We start from the raw sequence: 16,465 nt of genomic DNA on the forward strand, positions 1-16,465 counted from the left end.
AAGTATAAAGCAGCTGTAGTCAACTATTTGTTGATTTATGAAGTCCATTCTCAGCTCCATGCCTAGATGTGTTTTCTACCAAAACACCAGCACCTCATTTTGAGGTTGAATGTACCTCACACCCTTTTTCACCTGTCCTCCCACCTGTGCACCATGAACTCTACATTTGACACCAAAATGGCACACAGATGGGCACAGTTGGAGTGTTGCTTGTGATTGTTGTTTCGCCATCATAAAACAGAGCCTGTGGTGTGCTAGTTGGAGTCAAGCATTCAGTTTGTGCATCTTTTACAGTAACAGTTGTATTTACAGTGTAGATTTCTCTTGTCTCTTCCAGGACTCTCAACCTAAGCCAGACATGGAGCAGAAGCTGCGTTCGGCCTCCAGTGTTGATGAACTAATGAGTCTCATCTATCCTTCATACTGGGCTGCACTGAAGTGCAGATCCAAACTTTCTGCTGCCGCTGCCTCTTCAGCCTCCAAACTCTCTCAGAGGCCACAGCCTCGCCGACTGAGGCCGCTGGCTGATACAGAAGAACCAACATTTGCTGCTGCCTACCTCAACTTGGACATCTTGAAAAGTATGTTCATAGTTTGTTTTAATATTGTTTTTAATACGTAAGGTAATAAAGACAGACAAAGAAATAGGAATTGAGTAATCACAGCACCCCCATAGTAGGCTACAATGACAGTGACTGCAACTAATTTTCCCCAAAGCCTGAACCAGATGTATCATATTATCTTGTTAATTCACATCAAGCTCAGTCTGTTTATTTGGTGTGAGACTAATTTGTAAAATGTGGATGTAGTTATCTCAAATAATCAGTGTTCCTGTTTCTAAATAAAAGGCGCATGTGTAGAGAGTAAGCACTTGCATTATACAATTGACTATTATGTATTTAACACAGTTAATACAATATGAGGAACACGTATCACAAATTCTCCAACGCAAGACAATTAAAAGAGAATTGCGGTGTTTGAACCTGAGCCTTATTTTCCCATGTGTTTGGGTGTAAATGATTGATAGGGAAAAAAATCTTTGGAATCAGTGCAATTGTCAAAGTATGTCCACTTAAGTGCTTGTTTTTGCCACTGGCTCAGATTGTTATTATAAGAGTCTGACAACATTATGGATGGGGTTCCTACACTGGCCTTTTTTTATTAAAGACTAAGGTCCATTTTGTTTAACCCAAAACATCGCTATATATCAATACCACAATCCAGTGACAAAAACAGGAACTTTACCTCACAGAATATGTGAGTGTGACCTTGACCTTGAGTATAAATTATGATGAGACTGATAATTCCAGGTATTTTCTTCCTTCTACCTTATGGATCAGAGGGGAAGTCACTTCTCATCTCCTCTGCCTGGCGTACACATTGTCTTATTACATTTACATGCAGCAGGCTGTTGCTGCATCCAGTGCTTTTTATGCACTACAGAGAGCAGCACTTGTCACACTGGCTTTGTGATGCTGTTTCTCAAGCAGATCTTTCATCTAGGATGGATCCCCCAGAGAGGATCTGAGACTCACTCTGTTCTGAGGGTAGTGTCTGATCAGATTTGGAGTGTGCTCTCCCTCTGACCCCGAGGTGCATGGAGAGCTGTGTGTTTTTGGACTGTTACGGTGCGTAACCTTCGTCTCCACCTCTCACAGAAGGTTGTAGATCATTGAAGTGGCGTCATTTGGAGTGAATCCCCACAGTGTTTTTTTAATCTTTGGCCCAAACTGATTATTTTCTCATGGGCTGTGCTTGTGGGTATCAGACGGACCCAGTGGATCGTGGACTGCTTTGCCCTAGCTATAATCTTTGAGGATAAAGACTATATGACACAGGCCTTCGGTTACATACTGTAACTCCAGACTCTGTGAGTATAGGTGTAGCCCACTAGCTCCTTTAGCTAGCTGAAGAAAAAAAAGGTTTATGTGTGGAAGGTCATTGACAAGTCGCATGTCAAGTGACGCTTTTAGGTGACACCAAGGAGGGGCCCACATAGTACGAGGGCATGGACTACAAGTCTTCAGTGCTGCATTACTGTGGGTAGGGATGAACACACTAGCATTAGCCTAAGTGTTGGTAGAGAGTTGCACCTATACTCATAGAATCTGATTCTGAAGCTTTGTGCCATAACATAAAAGCTTGAAGCTTTGTGTAATAACTTAAACTGAGTCATTAATCACTGAAACTGAAAACACTGGCGGTGAAACTGAAAAACATGGCAAAAAAAGAGGAATATTTTTCTTGTAAGTTTTGCCTTTCATTCAAGTATTGACTCACATGCAATTCCATTGTGACCAGAGCTCTCCAGCTGCTTGAATGAAGACGTCCATGACCGGCAGCTGACATCAATGACATTAATGCATGAAGACAAGCAAATAATTTGACCTCTCTAATAAATATGTATTACCCCGAGAGCAAGTAATGTCAGAGCTGAATTGAAACAATCTGTTACTGAGGTAATTTAATATCTGTCCACACTGCACCGACACAACTGAAGGATGTTACATGGAAACTTGTGTTAGGAAGAATCCATTATCATTCTACTGTCACCAGTCATGGCCAATCACACTCGCTTCACCTTGATATATTCACAGTTTGAGTTTGTTAAAATTGTTTGTTTATGAATGTATGATGTATGTTTCTCAGCCTTTGTGCATTGCCGTCCAAAAGTAAAAATAACCCGTTGAGTGGCTGTGGTGGTGCTCTGACTTTCTGTGTGTGTGTATGTGTGTGTGTGTGTGCAGGTATAGAGTCAGAGTGGAGGAAGACTCAGTGCATGCCCAGGGAAGTGTGTGTCGACGTGGGCAGGGAGTTTGGAGCTCCAACCAACATCTTCTATAAACCACCCTGTGTGTCCGTCTACAGATGTGGAGGATGCTGCCACTCTGAGGACAAACAATGCAGGAATATCTCCACTGGTTACCTCAGCAAAACTGTAAGCACATTCTTCTCTGATACTTATTATTAGGTGTTCAAATATATGCACATGGAATCTTTGATATGGAAGAGTTTCGAACATTGCAAATTCCATATGAAAAGGTCTGACATGTGTCTCAAAGATTTAGCTGTATTTTTACTTTCAGCCTAACAGACTGCAACCCCTAAATATTACATTTAGCCTGGCTAAAAAATTAATGCAGAATGAGGAACTGTGACTCTTATATTATTATATTAAAATACTCTGTATTTCCAAATTATGGACAATTAATTTACTTAGAGTGGGCAATAATGATTAAAAAGGAAAATATAATGTGATCCACATGGCGAATGTGTGGTAATATGTGATTTTTATAGTAGAGTATGTAATGAAGCACATATGGTGATGTTTATTTTTATTTTTATTTTATTTTTTGTTTTTAAATTCAGTAACATGGTGACTGAACAAGTAACTCTGCCAGCAACAATGCTCTTTGAGCCAGGTCATATTACTCCTATGTAAACTCACATAATCCTGATAAAAAATATATGTGTGGGAATTTCAACACTCTATTAAATGAAAGAAGTTTTTGAATCATCTGAATCATCTTTCAACTAAATGTAAGCTTGCTCAGGGGACAGAAAATGGACAGAGATATTTGTACTTAAGATTTCTTTTTCCCCCCACTCATGAATGTCTTCCAAGAAAATAACCTAATATGCAGCTGGGGACATAATGCTTGAATTCTGCTTTGATTAACTTCCTAAACTGTGTATACATAATGAAGAAATAGATGGAAATTGTCTTCTTTGGGGAGTAATGAGAAAGGAGATGAGGGACCTGCCCCCTAGGGCACATAAACAAAGATTTGCTTCATGGTTTAACACCACTGTTATGAAAACTTTAAATTACTCAACAAAAGCTGATGATGTCCTGTCCAAAATAGCTGAAGCATGCGAACAGTAGTTTGGTGTTGATGTCTTCGATAAGATGCTAATGTTTCCTCTGTGTACAGTGAGTCCTGCTGCTTGTTGTTGACCCAGAGCAATGTTTCACAAAACTGGATGTTGTAGCTATTACAGCACATGCTTTCTATAAACATTTTCTGATGAAGAAGATCACCCAGTATGACGTCTTCCTGCAGCTGGATGAGAAGCTTACTGCAAAACATCAGCACACACTGACATACCTCAATAACATTACAGAGAATCTTCCCAAATATGGCTATGTGCGTGATGAAGGTGCATAACACAGCATGTGTGATAAGATAGAGTAACACTAACTGCATGATGCTTGCACCCAATTTTTTTCACACAATATAGTGTGTGATGTATTAACTTTATGATTCAGCACTTTTGATGATTTTACTGCAAAATAAAAGTGCATTTGTTTCAAATAATAGTTACTATATACCAATATGTGAGCATACCTCAGGTTGTTGTGCACTGCTGAAAATTAATAAAAATTTGTATCTGATATAAAACATAACTAACTAAACACAGAACACATTCTGTTGAATATTTCTTCATAAAATGACTGATTGAGAATTGCAGACTTAGACATGGTTAGCTTATTTGAATAATATCACTTAGTCACTGATGCCAGATTATTGCCACTCCATCTTTTGTGATTTAGTGTGATTTATTTTTGAATGTTAAAAAGGACTTAGTTATAACTGAAGGGTTATAACTTTCAAAACTGTTTATTGATAATGGGGCTGAGTGATCTATGTGATCTAGATGGTTGGAAAATTAATTTAAGATATTTCCTTGGGCTGCAAGCAATGTATTTCTCATGGAAGCCACATTTACTTTTTGATGTCAGTAAACACCAACTCTACATCTCTAATTCAGCTGTTCAGAGATGGGCATCTAATGTTTCTGAATTTGTTAGGTATAAATGAACAACATAAAGACTCATTCCTGCTGTATGTGATATTCTTTATTCAGCTGAATGACATTCATTCATTAATTTAAACCTGTTACACACTCTTAATTGCATTGAAAGTTGAATTTTTATGGGGATTTAAACAAAGATTGGACTTAATTTCAAAATTGCATATCAAAGTGAAACAGGTGAATTAATGTTTCTGAGATTTTGAAGAGGCCTGTTTCTGTGCCACAGCAAAATAAAGCCACAAAAATATGCAAGTTGTGTGCATGTTTCCACATTTATGTATTCTGAACTTTAAATTACTCGTTGTAGTTGAAACTAGTGAAAGCATCTTGTAATGCTAACGCCTGCTCTTCATACAGAAATATGCCAACCTTGGCAGGGTGGGAAGTGTTTGAAGCCAGGATTATAATGACTGCTTTTACAGCTTTAAATAGCACATAGTCTGTGTTTAACCCCTGGATCCTTGTAATACAATGTACTCTAAATGTATTTACATATATCTTAATCACCTCTAAGCTGTGTTGAAACAGTGGGTAGATACTCTCAGCTGGAGAGTTCATTTCCAGGTAGCTGTTGTTAATGGACTGGCTCAGGCAGTATGTGATAGCGTATTGTTTTAGCTCAGCTGCTTTATTCATTTCCTCTAAGTGTTAATTTAATGAACTGGCAAGGTTGATAGCTCTTTTGTTAGATGAACTGTTAAAGCTGATTCAATCAGAGCAGGCAAGTCTGCTGTTGCCAGAATGTGGTTGTGTCTGTTTGTGTTTGTAGACCTACATGTGCAAATGCATTTTTGTGTGCGTATTCATGTCTGCGGGTAGAGGTGTTTGTGTGCGAGTGTATCAACAATGTGTAAGTAGCAGAATAAAGAAGACAGAAGGAAGACAAAAAAAAAGAGAGGCAAGAATCTGTGTTACAGTTTTGGCACACGCTATGTTGAATGATATAGGCACAATACTGACACATGAGACTTGTGTTAAATGATAGGTGACACTAACACTGAATCAAATAATTCTTAACCCTTGCAGGAAGCCATTTCTATCATACAAATTTCTGATAAACCCACTGTACGTTACCTGCAGCACCAAGTTACAGAGTTAGCAACTAGGGGAAAAAATCAATTACCTAGCAGTTAAAGAGCCAGCTAAAGTTGGTGGAGACCAAAACAGAGCTACAAAGAGAGTAACTACTGAAGTTATATTCACCTGGTGAATACAAACACAATGCCAAGTGAATGCTAATGTGTCTGTTAACAGGTTAACACATGTTTGCTTGCTTTCTGCCCATTGATGACTAGAAATTGAATAATATGGCTTTAGATTAAAGTCTTTTGCTTAAACAATTGCAGCTCAGTTCTAACCACTCATTTATACTAAATATTAAATAGGTCCACTTACTGCTATTTGATTTAAGATTCTTACATCAATTCAATATAAGACTGATATAAGAAAAAAAAAGTATCACTATATGAATGTAGGAGCAGATGTAGATGGTCAGGATGTTTGACTGGTGCACTGGCGTTTGAAAATGGTCTCTGCATCGCTGTTTTTCCATTCAAAGAAAGAACATACCATTGTAGTTGCAAAAGCAAATATCTTCAAAAGGTTATTTGAGACGGACCAAAATAGGCAGCCTTGTTGTGTATTTTGAGAATTGGACAATGGTGTTTGGTTCTTGAAAACTTCATGAAGCATGCTACCCTTTAGTTGAGGTAAAAGAAAAGGAGGCCAAGGTTGAAGCTGGGAGGCTTTCGCCTGGCAGCGGTGACAAGGCTGTGGGTGCTGAGCCATAGTCTTTTTGAGGTTTCACAAGACATTCTTTCTCTCCGCTAGTTTTTCCTAACTGTTTTTTTTGGCTGCTGATCTCAGACTACTGGCCAAAGTTCGGAGATTTACATAGGCAATGTAGTACCTCACTCATATTATGGCATACCAGATTAAAAAAAATTGAAGTTCAGCTGATTTTGTTTGACTTTTTGAATGTGACTGAAAATAATTTGTGTGAAAATAGACATATGGAAAGGTGAGGCTTCAGATGCAGCAGTTTATTTTAACAGCGTTCTGTGGTTAGTTTCGTCATTTTGAAAGTTTCATTGTGCTGATTTGCTTTGGCAGTGTCTTGAAGCAGCTGGCAGGCATTGTGAGGTTTCAACACTTAGCAGGTAATAGAAATCATGCAAAACTGTATAATTTGCTATTTGAGTGACTGTAAGTATCTTTAAGCATTTATGTCTGTCTGGAGGTTCTCTGCATAAGGTTTTAGTTCAGTACCTGCTGTCAAGGATTTTTAGTCTGCAGATGTTCGTGTGGCGCTTTCTCTTTAACACCCAGGTTTATTCCTTCTTTCACTCTTCTGTTTTGCATTGTTGGCTGCTTTACCTTTAATACCTCACATATGCTGCATTAGAGATATTTTCCACTAGCTATGGGGCCCAACAATAATGATGTCAGTTAGTCTGCCCTTTCTTCCAGTGTAGCAATCCAGAAGGAGTTATTGTGACAACTAATTGTCAGATGGCATTGGCATTTGCTGTGTATATTTATGGTTTCTAGACAAGAGATCCTAATGTTCTCTCTTTGTACTTAAAAAATATAAAAACTAACAGGCAGCCTGGATGAACCCTTTTTCTTTTTTCTTTTTTTTTTTTTTTTTACATGTATTTATTTTGTACACATTAGATATCAAACACAACAAGAGAGTTGGCAAAAACAGAATCAAAGACAATAGCATATGTACCTCTATCACAAAAATAAATAAGAGAAAACAAGATTAGCAAAACTGGCTGCTTACTGAGGGTGAATACAAATATGTACATTACTTAGATATGCATACATAACACTCTCTGAACAGATACAAAATGTTTGCAGTAAATATTTGCCCTACCCCACATAACCTCCAGTTTATAGAGAAAATCATGCAACTATGGCCCAAGACAATTCAAATTTGTATTTTTCCACAAACATCATGTTTGATATATGCAAGAGGAGTATATTAAGTGTTGTCTGATGAAGGGTCAAACCTATGAGCTCTATGCCATTTTCAGTTCGCACCAGCAGGATCATTTTTTTTTCCAGAGACAGTTAGATCCCCTACTTTACTTTTGCCAGTCAACAGAACAATGACCATCTAAAGGTGGGTGTTAACTTGTATTTAGTCTGTTGTATGGAGTTAACAGAATCATTTATTTTCTTGGAGTTGGACCAGCCATCATGGGAACACACAGAGATAGATAAAATATATTTCTGTGTGTGTGCTTCTCTGTGTTTTTAAGAATGACTGAAATATTTGTGGCTATAAATTGTTTTAGTAAAAAGTGTGTATAGGTTTTCACTGTGAATTGGACATATTTGATGAGTTGCGGGAACAACGGGTAAAAAGCAAATGCAGCTAGATCAGCTATTGTTGTGAGCTCAGTCACTCTACAGGAAGTACCTAGAATGTGTCCCATATGACTGATGATTTTATACTGAACCCCAGCAGTGAAGAAGTATATTGCTGTATGGCCAGCGTTAGCATCTTTGTCATGAGGACTGAGAGAAAAGAAAGGTTACTAAATCAAATAGTCCTGTATACTGTATATTAGACTTCCGCACATATATCCATTTGTTACAAGTTTTTTTGACTTGCATAGACTGATCCCTTTCCTCTCCTTTGATTCCCAGTTGCTAATGACAAAAATAAAGCACTGCTCTGTAGTTTATATAGGGATTAAATATTCTGTTAAAAGTTAATCAATAGGTTCCTTCCTCTGGCAGAAGACGGTCTGTCTAAACTCCTGGGCTTTCAGTAGCAAGAGGTTAAAAGTACATTTTACACACACTCGCGCTATTGGGCGTGAAAAGGGTCATGGACGCATGTAAATGCTTGCCAAGTACGTGTGGGGTTGTGTAATTAGTGCGCACACATGCATCTGCATGGCTAACTAATCACATACATATGCATATACACGCCAGGTGTATGTGTAAGCATCTCATCCTCTGTGACCCCTTTCACTCCCCATGGGGCGTGCAAACACTGAGGTCAGTTTTAATGATATCCTCATTAGGATGAGAGGGAGAGAGACAGCTTAAGCTGTAGAAGGCTCTTGAATAGGAGTCTTTGAGACTAATTACTTTCTGTTCAGACTGTTCAACCCTGTGATTGAAAGGATGAAGTGGCTCTCATGGTTCCTGTTCTATTCTGTACAAAAGTCTTGTGTAAGCATCTTCATCAGTACCATGTGAAAACACAAGCCTAGCTCCTTATTATTCTTTTTGTTCTTTAAGTGGAAATCCTTCACATTCTTTCTTGTTGTTTTCAAGTTAAACTCCAAGTCGAGGGGTCTTTATTGAAGGGTCCTTGTTAAAAGAATGTGTGAAACAGAGGTATCTTGTGATTGACTGCCCTTGCTGACTGAATCTCTAGATGGATTAAATGGAACAGAGCGAGCTCCAGGACTTTAACAAAAAGACTTTAATTGTGACACATGCATGTAAAAACAGAGTAGAATTTGTAATTTAGCTGAACATCCAAATATGATTATCAGGACATGTTGGTAGATTAAAATGAGACTGGATATTGCACTTCATGTATTCATCAGGTGAACAGAAATACAGTGGGATTGTGGTGTTGATGCAATGAGTGCAGCTTTGTAAGTAAATATATCTGCCTAACCAACTAGCCAGTGGAGATGTTCAGCTGGCTGTTAACCATTGTGATTGATCTATTATGCTGTGGTTAATAACTTGGACCACTTCAAAATTCAACCATTTAATAATTAGTGATTTTCAGTTTTCATTAACCACAGACACAGACACACACAGACACACAGACTAGGGCGGGTAAGGCAAATGTATTACAGAGATTTCCACAGCTACAAATCATCCAATGTGTAAGCGCACACACACACACTGCTACCAACTTGTCATTGCTGGTTGGCTGATTAAATGACTGACCTGGGTTTGGCTACATATTCACTCTGCATCAGGGGGAATGAAATACTACCACTGTGGATGGGAGGAGATTGCCAAATCAAGTTTCACTGGTAAAAAGTCAGGGGTCAATCTCATGTAGTATTTTATCTTTACGCAACCCTGTCTCTGAAGGATTACACTTACTAATTCTGGGCAGGGCCTCCCTTTGCTCTAAAAACAACCTCCATTCTTTGTGACATGGATTCTACAAGATGTACGCATTCATGCTGCCAATCTCCTGTTCTACCACATGCCAAAGGATGCATTCAGATTTGGTGACTGAGGAGGCAGTGTATATACATTGACCTCAGTATCATGTTCATCAAACCAGTTTGAGATGATTTTTGCTCTGTGACGTGGAGCATTACCATTAGAAGATGGTAAACTGTGGCCATAAAGGGATGAACATGGTCAGCACCAATACTCAGATAGGCTGTGGCATTCAGTTGATTGGTATAAGGGGCACAGAGTGTGTCAAGAAAACATTCCCCACACCATTACACCACCAGTACCAGCTTGTACTGTTGACATAAGACAGGTTGTGTCCATGGATTCATGCTATTTATGCCAAATTCTGACCCTACTATCTACTGTCTCAGCAGAAATCTAGATTCATCAGACTAGGCTACATTTTTCCAGTCCTCAGCTATCCAGTTTTATTGAGCCTGTTGCCACTGCAGATTTTCTGTTCCCATCTGACAGGAGTGGAAGCCAGCATGGCTCTCTGTTGTTGTACCAACTCAAGGTTGGATGTGTTGTTCATTCTGATGCGTTTCTGCTTACCACAGTTGTAAAGAGTGGTTATCTGAGTTACCATAGTCTTTCTATCAGCTCCAACCAGTCTGGCCATTCCTCTTTGATCTCAACAACAAGGAATTTCTGTCCGTAGAACTGCTGCTCACTGGATGTTTTTTGCTTTTGGCTCCATTCTGAGCAAACTCTACTGTTGGGTGTGAAAATCCCAGGAGATCAGCAGTTTCAGAAAAACTCAAACCAGCCCATCTGGCACCAACAATCCTGCCATGGTCAAAGTCCCTGAGATCAGATTTGATCTGAAGCCTCTGTATCTGCATGATTCCATATACCGCCCTGCTGCCACATGATTGGCTGATTGGATAATGGCATGAATAAGCGGGTGTAAATGCATTCCTTATAAAGTGCTTGGTGAGTGTATGTTATGTACTTCTAATTTAATTTCCCAATTATGTTCTGATGGGAAACACAATCACTATCTGGAATATGTTCACAAGCAGTAGTTTTAGTGAATTAAGTGCTGTATATACCTCATGGATGTTGCAGGGAGTTGTCGCTTCCATTGTACGTTTTTCATAATGGTGGGACAGAAAACAAGATGTAGAAGTTCACACTTCTTGTTGATGGTGAACAAGAATTTTATAAAAACTAAAAGTTGACCACTAGGGACATTATTATAACATGTCAGGACATTCATATTTTATTGAAGGAAAACTTGGCATCTCAGGGATGAAAAGACAGCCTGCACAATTAGATGTGTCACTGTGGTCATTTGTTTGCATGCGGCTGCCCTTTTGGCAACAACAAAAAATGCAAGGCAGTTCCTCACAGTGCGCTGCACTATGCTTCTTGAACCTTGTCTCAATTTACCACTCTATGACTCTTGAATCTTTTACTCTGTCTGCAGCTGTTTGAGATCACGGTGCCCATCACCCAAGGCACCAGGCCAGTGACCATCAGCGTGGCCAACCACACCCAGTGCACCTGTCTGTCCAAACTGGACGTCTACAAGCAAGTTCACAGCATCATCAGGAGAGCCCTGCCCGAGTAAGCGTTCATACTCACTGCATCACGCTGTGTCTGAGGTGTGTGCGTGTGTTTAGGAAAGGAACAGCCTTTTCCTTTTTCCAGCAGAGATGTTCTTATGGTAACACACACACACACACACACAAGGCACACACACAAGGAGTGTTTAAGTCCATTGTTACAGAGGTGATTTCCTGCTGTGCAGTATGTGTATACAGGGGTGTTACTCAAGGAAACACTTTTCAGATTCTCTCTTGATTAACTTCACAGTTCCACTAAATGCGTGTATGTTTATCTGTGTATACCTACATGAAGCATACTGCGATTTATGGCTTCTCCATAACACTCTGCGACAGTCAGGATCCCATGAGGAAGTGGTTCATAATGTATTTTTTGGCTCATGTTCTCCGAAAACAGGAGGATGTCCTCGGACAATAACAAGCAGCTAGGATAAATTTAATATAAACATTTCTAAAACAAGGACTGTTGATGTAGTTGGTGCAAACATTGCTTAATACTGACTTCACTTTTTCAAAACTTTTCACACTGTCAGCACAACAGCAGTCACTGAGGACTTAACTGTGAATCACTTTTTTATTGCGGACACAAAATGCAAACAGTGTCCACATCTTTCAAACTTTATGAACTGTTTTCTGTCTATACAAAAATATTGAAGAATGTTGCACCATTTCTGATACATTTCAATGTATTGTAAGGTAGCACAATCCATGCAGTAAAGAAGTTTCAGAAGTTTTGTTATAATTGAAAAAAGTTTAAAAAAATCTTACTACCTAAATAAATAAATATTTAAGGACAATACTGACATGTATTGTAATGTCACCTGCTTTTACTGTTTTTTAGGTCAATGTGTAGTGTGTGTCAGTGACACGGTTTTCGTGTTGCCAGACAAATGTTGCCAGTGGTCTGGTTGATCCTGAGTTATTAAGAAGGGTGACCAACTCACCCTCATAGTCTACCTGCCCTTAACCAAATTGTATCTAACCTCTTTCTCTCCACCTTCAAATAGTTCCTCTAATGAAAGCCAAATTTCTTCTATGTCCTGATATATATGATGATAAAACCAATTCTCTTTCTTCTAAACTTAAAATCTGTATGAAATAATCAAATCTAAACATAGAGAGCTGTCTGTACCTCACCTCAGTTCTTCTTGAGTCATAGACCTAAAAACAGTCAGTCAGTAAATTCCTTTATCCCATCTCTGTTATACCCTGTCTTGGGTTCTCCTTAAGGCTTGCCGTTACTGTTTATATGCCAGTCTTCCGCTGGACCTTGTACATTCTTTGCTTGGCTCATTTGCCAGGTTAGGCATTTAATCCTCTCCATCCAATTCTGATCTGTTCTGATGAGCATCACTTGAAATCCTCTCTCCCATGTCCTTACTTGCCTCCTCCACTGTGTTGTAGGTGCATGTTTCTTCCTTGTAAGACACCCAAAATTTCACTGGAAATGGTGTTTGTAACCTCACAGCAATAAGGTTCCGGGTTTGAGCCCAAGTTTGCCTGGGGTTTTTCTATGTGGAGTTTGCATGTTCTCCCTGTGCCTATGTGGGTCTTCTCTGGGCACTCCAGCTTTCTTCTACAGTCCAAAGACATGCAGGTTGATTGGTGACTCTAAATTACCTTAGGTGTGAATGTGAGCAGTTGTTTGTCTCCATATGTCAGCCCTGTGACACACTGGTGACTCAGATCCAACCTGTTGTGTCAAATATCCCTTATCTCTTGTAAACTGTTTCCTGGTCTGCTATGCTTTGGTAATCTTTTTTATTTCCTCTTCATTTCAACTACCCTGGCTCATCTCTCGCGTTATCTCAGTTGGCTTCTCTGCCAGTTCTGTTAGGTGTGTCGCTAGCTAAGTGTGCTCACTTCCTTGATATTGAACTCCACTTTTTTTTAAACCCATTTCCTTTGTTTTCCTCTAGTCATAATCAACACCCTTTCCTTTAAGATTTTACAATGCCCCACTTTTTAAGAAACAATTTATTACACAGGGTTTTTATAGCTCAATATCAGGGAGCTCCATTTCTATGCTGCCGCCATATTGGAAGCATGCTGGAAGTCCTTTGATGTTTTTTTTTTTTATTATTTTTTTTGGCACTATTGCGGTCTAAAGTCTAGAGACTGCTGTGTATCAAAATCTGAGAAGATCAGTGGTTTCCAAAAAACTCAAACCAGCCCTTTCTGGCACCAACAATCATGCCATGTTCAAAGTCACTGAGATCACATTTTTCCCACATTCTGATGTTTGATGTACAGTAAACACTGACTAAAGCTCCTGACCTGTATGTGCAGTATTGTAGACACTACTGCCACATAATTGGCTGAATGGATAACTGCATGCATAAGCAGGCATACAGGATGCTTTTCTACTTGCACAGCTTTTTTTTCTAGTCCCACTCATTTTTTCAAATAAGGCGGATGAGCAATATGATGAACGATAGTCAGATCCTTGGTGCAGATGAAATCCAAGTAGATGTTGCTCAAAGAAGTCCCTGTGTATGTGTGTGTGAGAGTGTGTCTGTGTTGGTGGGGTACCCTACCAAAGAGTAATGACCTGTTCAATATGGAATGTGTGCTTATATGTGCTATATTAAATTTAAGCTAAGGAAAGGCATGAGGTTTAGTCAGAGAAGACTCAAACTGTGTGTGTGTATGAAAGACACGTCAATGGAATGTAACCTGTAGGATGTATAAAATGATACTGTATCTGCTATGATAGGATGGTTTGTTAATGAAATGGAAATCATATGCATTTAGGCAAATTTAGACATTTGAACTAACCCAGTTAAACAGAAACGCTTCACTCTTCAAATGCCCAAAGTTTCATTCTTCTTGGTGGTACAGTTTTTTCTATCTGGATGCTGTGGTGAGTCAATATACTGTACACACACACACACAGTGCAATGACATTAAACACAGTGTGTCAGAATAGGGCGGGAAAGGCAAATATATTATAGAGATTTCCACACCTACAAATCATCCAACATTTAAGCACACACACACACACACACACACACACACACACACTTAACCATGAAGAACACGTATGTTTCACATTAGTTTAAGTGAAAGAATACACAAGTCACTCTCCAGCCTTTTTCCCCCAAAAATGTCTCCTTGTCCTTTCCTCTCTCCATCCTTCTTTCACTTTCCTTCTTTTCCTCTCAGCCCCCCATCAGTAGTGTGTATGTGTGTGTATGTGACCATGCCACTGCAGCTCTAATTAAAACCACACTGTGTCTCTTGTGTTATTGCCAGACTCACACCACCTGCTGTCTGTCTCCATGTCCAAGTCAATAAAGTAAATAATAAAGTAAATAAAATAACTGCTTTGTTTTAGCTACAATGTTTTGACAGCGTGGTGTTTTATATAATTGACTCTCTCTCTCTCTCTCTCTCTCTCTCTCTGAGTGTGGCAGTAAGGAAATATATTTTTCTTGGCAGTTTGTAGAAATCTAAACAAGATATCTAGTTTCTGGTGTAATTCAGCATCAGGCTGACATTTGTTTTCAGTAACATGGATAATCAGGATGTTTTTGAAAATATTAAGAAAATAGGGACAATTATGAACTCCTTCTTGCCGAAGGGAGAGAATGACTTTTTTGGTGGAGGATGATGTCTCATTGAGTGAAATGAATACATTTACTGATACTTACTTACTTTCAATCAATAAATCAACAGCCATCAACAATAATCTACATTTCCCAAGTGTTAACATTTCATTTTTACCTCCATATAAGTGGTTTAGATAAAATAAATATAGATATATTTTTTTACAACCTGTCTGATTATGTGACTGTTTCTGCCATCTTAGACTTTGTTGTACCATTGATGCAGAGCTCAACAAGTAACTTAATGAGTAAATACATCATAACGACAGGAATGATGTTTAAAACTACAAGAAATGTACCAAGGTTCCAAAATACTGACGTACTTCATTAAGAATCTGTCTCTGGGGACCATAAATATCTGAGGGATCTTTCAGTAACCATGACTCAGCTAAGAACAACTCACATTCCCACTGACACATCAGCTGATAAGTAACAGCCAACTCATTTCCTGTAGAATGACTTGAGTGACCAGGGACGTGTAGCAAATATGAGCATGATCATAATCATCATAATCTGTCACAATTTTTTTTTCCTCTGTGTGTGCGTCAGATCTCCATACTTAGTCATTTTCCTACTGTGAGTTTATTTAGTAATGAAAAGCTGCCTTAAACAAATACACAGTGGAATATCCCAGTCTTCTTCAGCTTTTATTTCATGTTATTTTGATTCATGCTACATAATTAATACTTGCCAATTAGCTATATTTCACAAACTTATTCCAGTAAAACCTATTATGGCAACAAAATAAATAGTTTTCATTGGGAAATTAATGCTTAATACCAGCACATTTACCATTGAGCAGAAAGGCCAGCATAACAAACCACTTATAATTATCCACTCTTTTTTCAAAATTACATTTATTGTGTGGATCAGGAGATGGCTAGAGAGCCTTCATCACAGTCTCTATGATTTTTAGAATTTTTTAGGAAGAAATGAGGTGAAAGAAATGCTGAAAGAAGACGTGAAAGGATGGAAAATGATTAAACAGGCATGAGGAATGGAAAACAGGAAGAATTTAACTAGAGAAAACAAATACCAAGGTCATGTGGTCTTAACACAGCAAACAGCAGAGCTGCTGCAGTCACAGGGAGATATCAGTGACTCTCCTCCACTTATCTGAAGCTGACCCAAGAGGCCTGTCTTTTGATGAGATGTTTATTTGCCTACAATCTGCTCCCTTCAAGTCTCCTAATCAACTTAAGTATTCTAAACCATATTTGATCCATTTACCATTGGAAATTGGAATCTATGTAGTTTTCTGTCTTTTTCCAATCTCTCTCTTCAAACCTC

The 16,465-nt window shown here is 38.7% G+C and overlaps 1 protein-coding gene across 2 annotated transcripts in view; it reads left to right on the plus strand.

Moving 5' to 3' along the window:
* The window catches only part of vegfc (vascular endothelial growth factor c), a 43,259-nt gene that overhangs the window by 16,125 nt on the left and 10,669 nt on the right, over nt 1-16,465 (plus strand). For both annotated transcript variants that reach the window (XM_018682764.2, XM_018682763.2), the window contains 3 exons: nt 338-581; nt 2,748-2,938; nt 11,429-11,568. In XM_018682764.2, the coding sequence (XP_018538280.1) occupies nt 338-581; nt 2,748-2,938; nt 11,429-11,568 (575 nt within the window). The remainder of the gene's footprint in view (nt 1-337; nt 582-2,747; nt 2,939-11,428; nt 11,569-16,465) is intronic.

Source organism: Lates calcarifer, linkage group LG5 (genome assembly GCF_001640805.2).
Source record: "Lates calcarifer isolate ASB-BC8 linkage group LG5, TLL_Latcal_v3, whole genome shotgun sequence".
NCBI lineage: Eukaryota > Metazoa > Chordata > Actinopteri > Centropomidae > Lates > Lates calcarifer.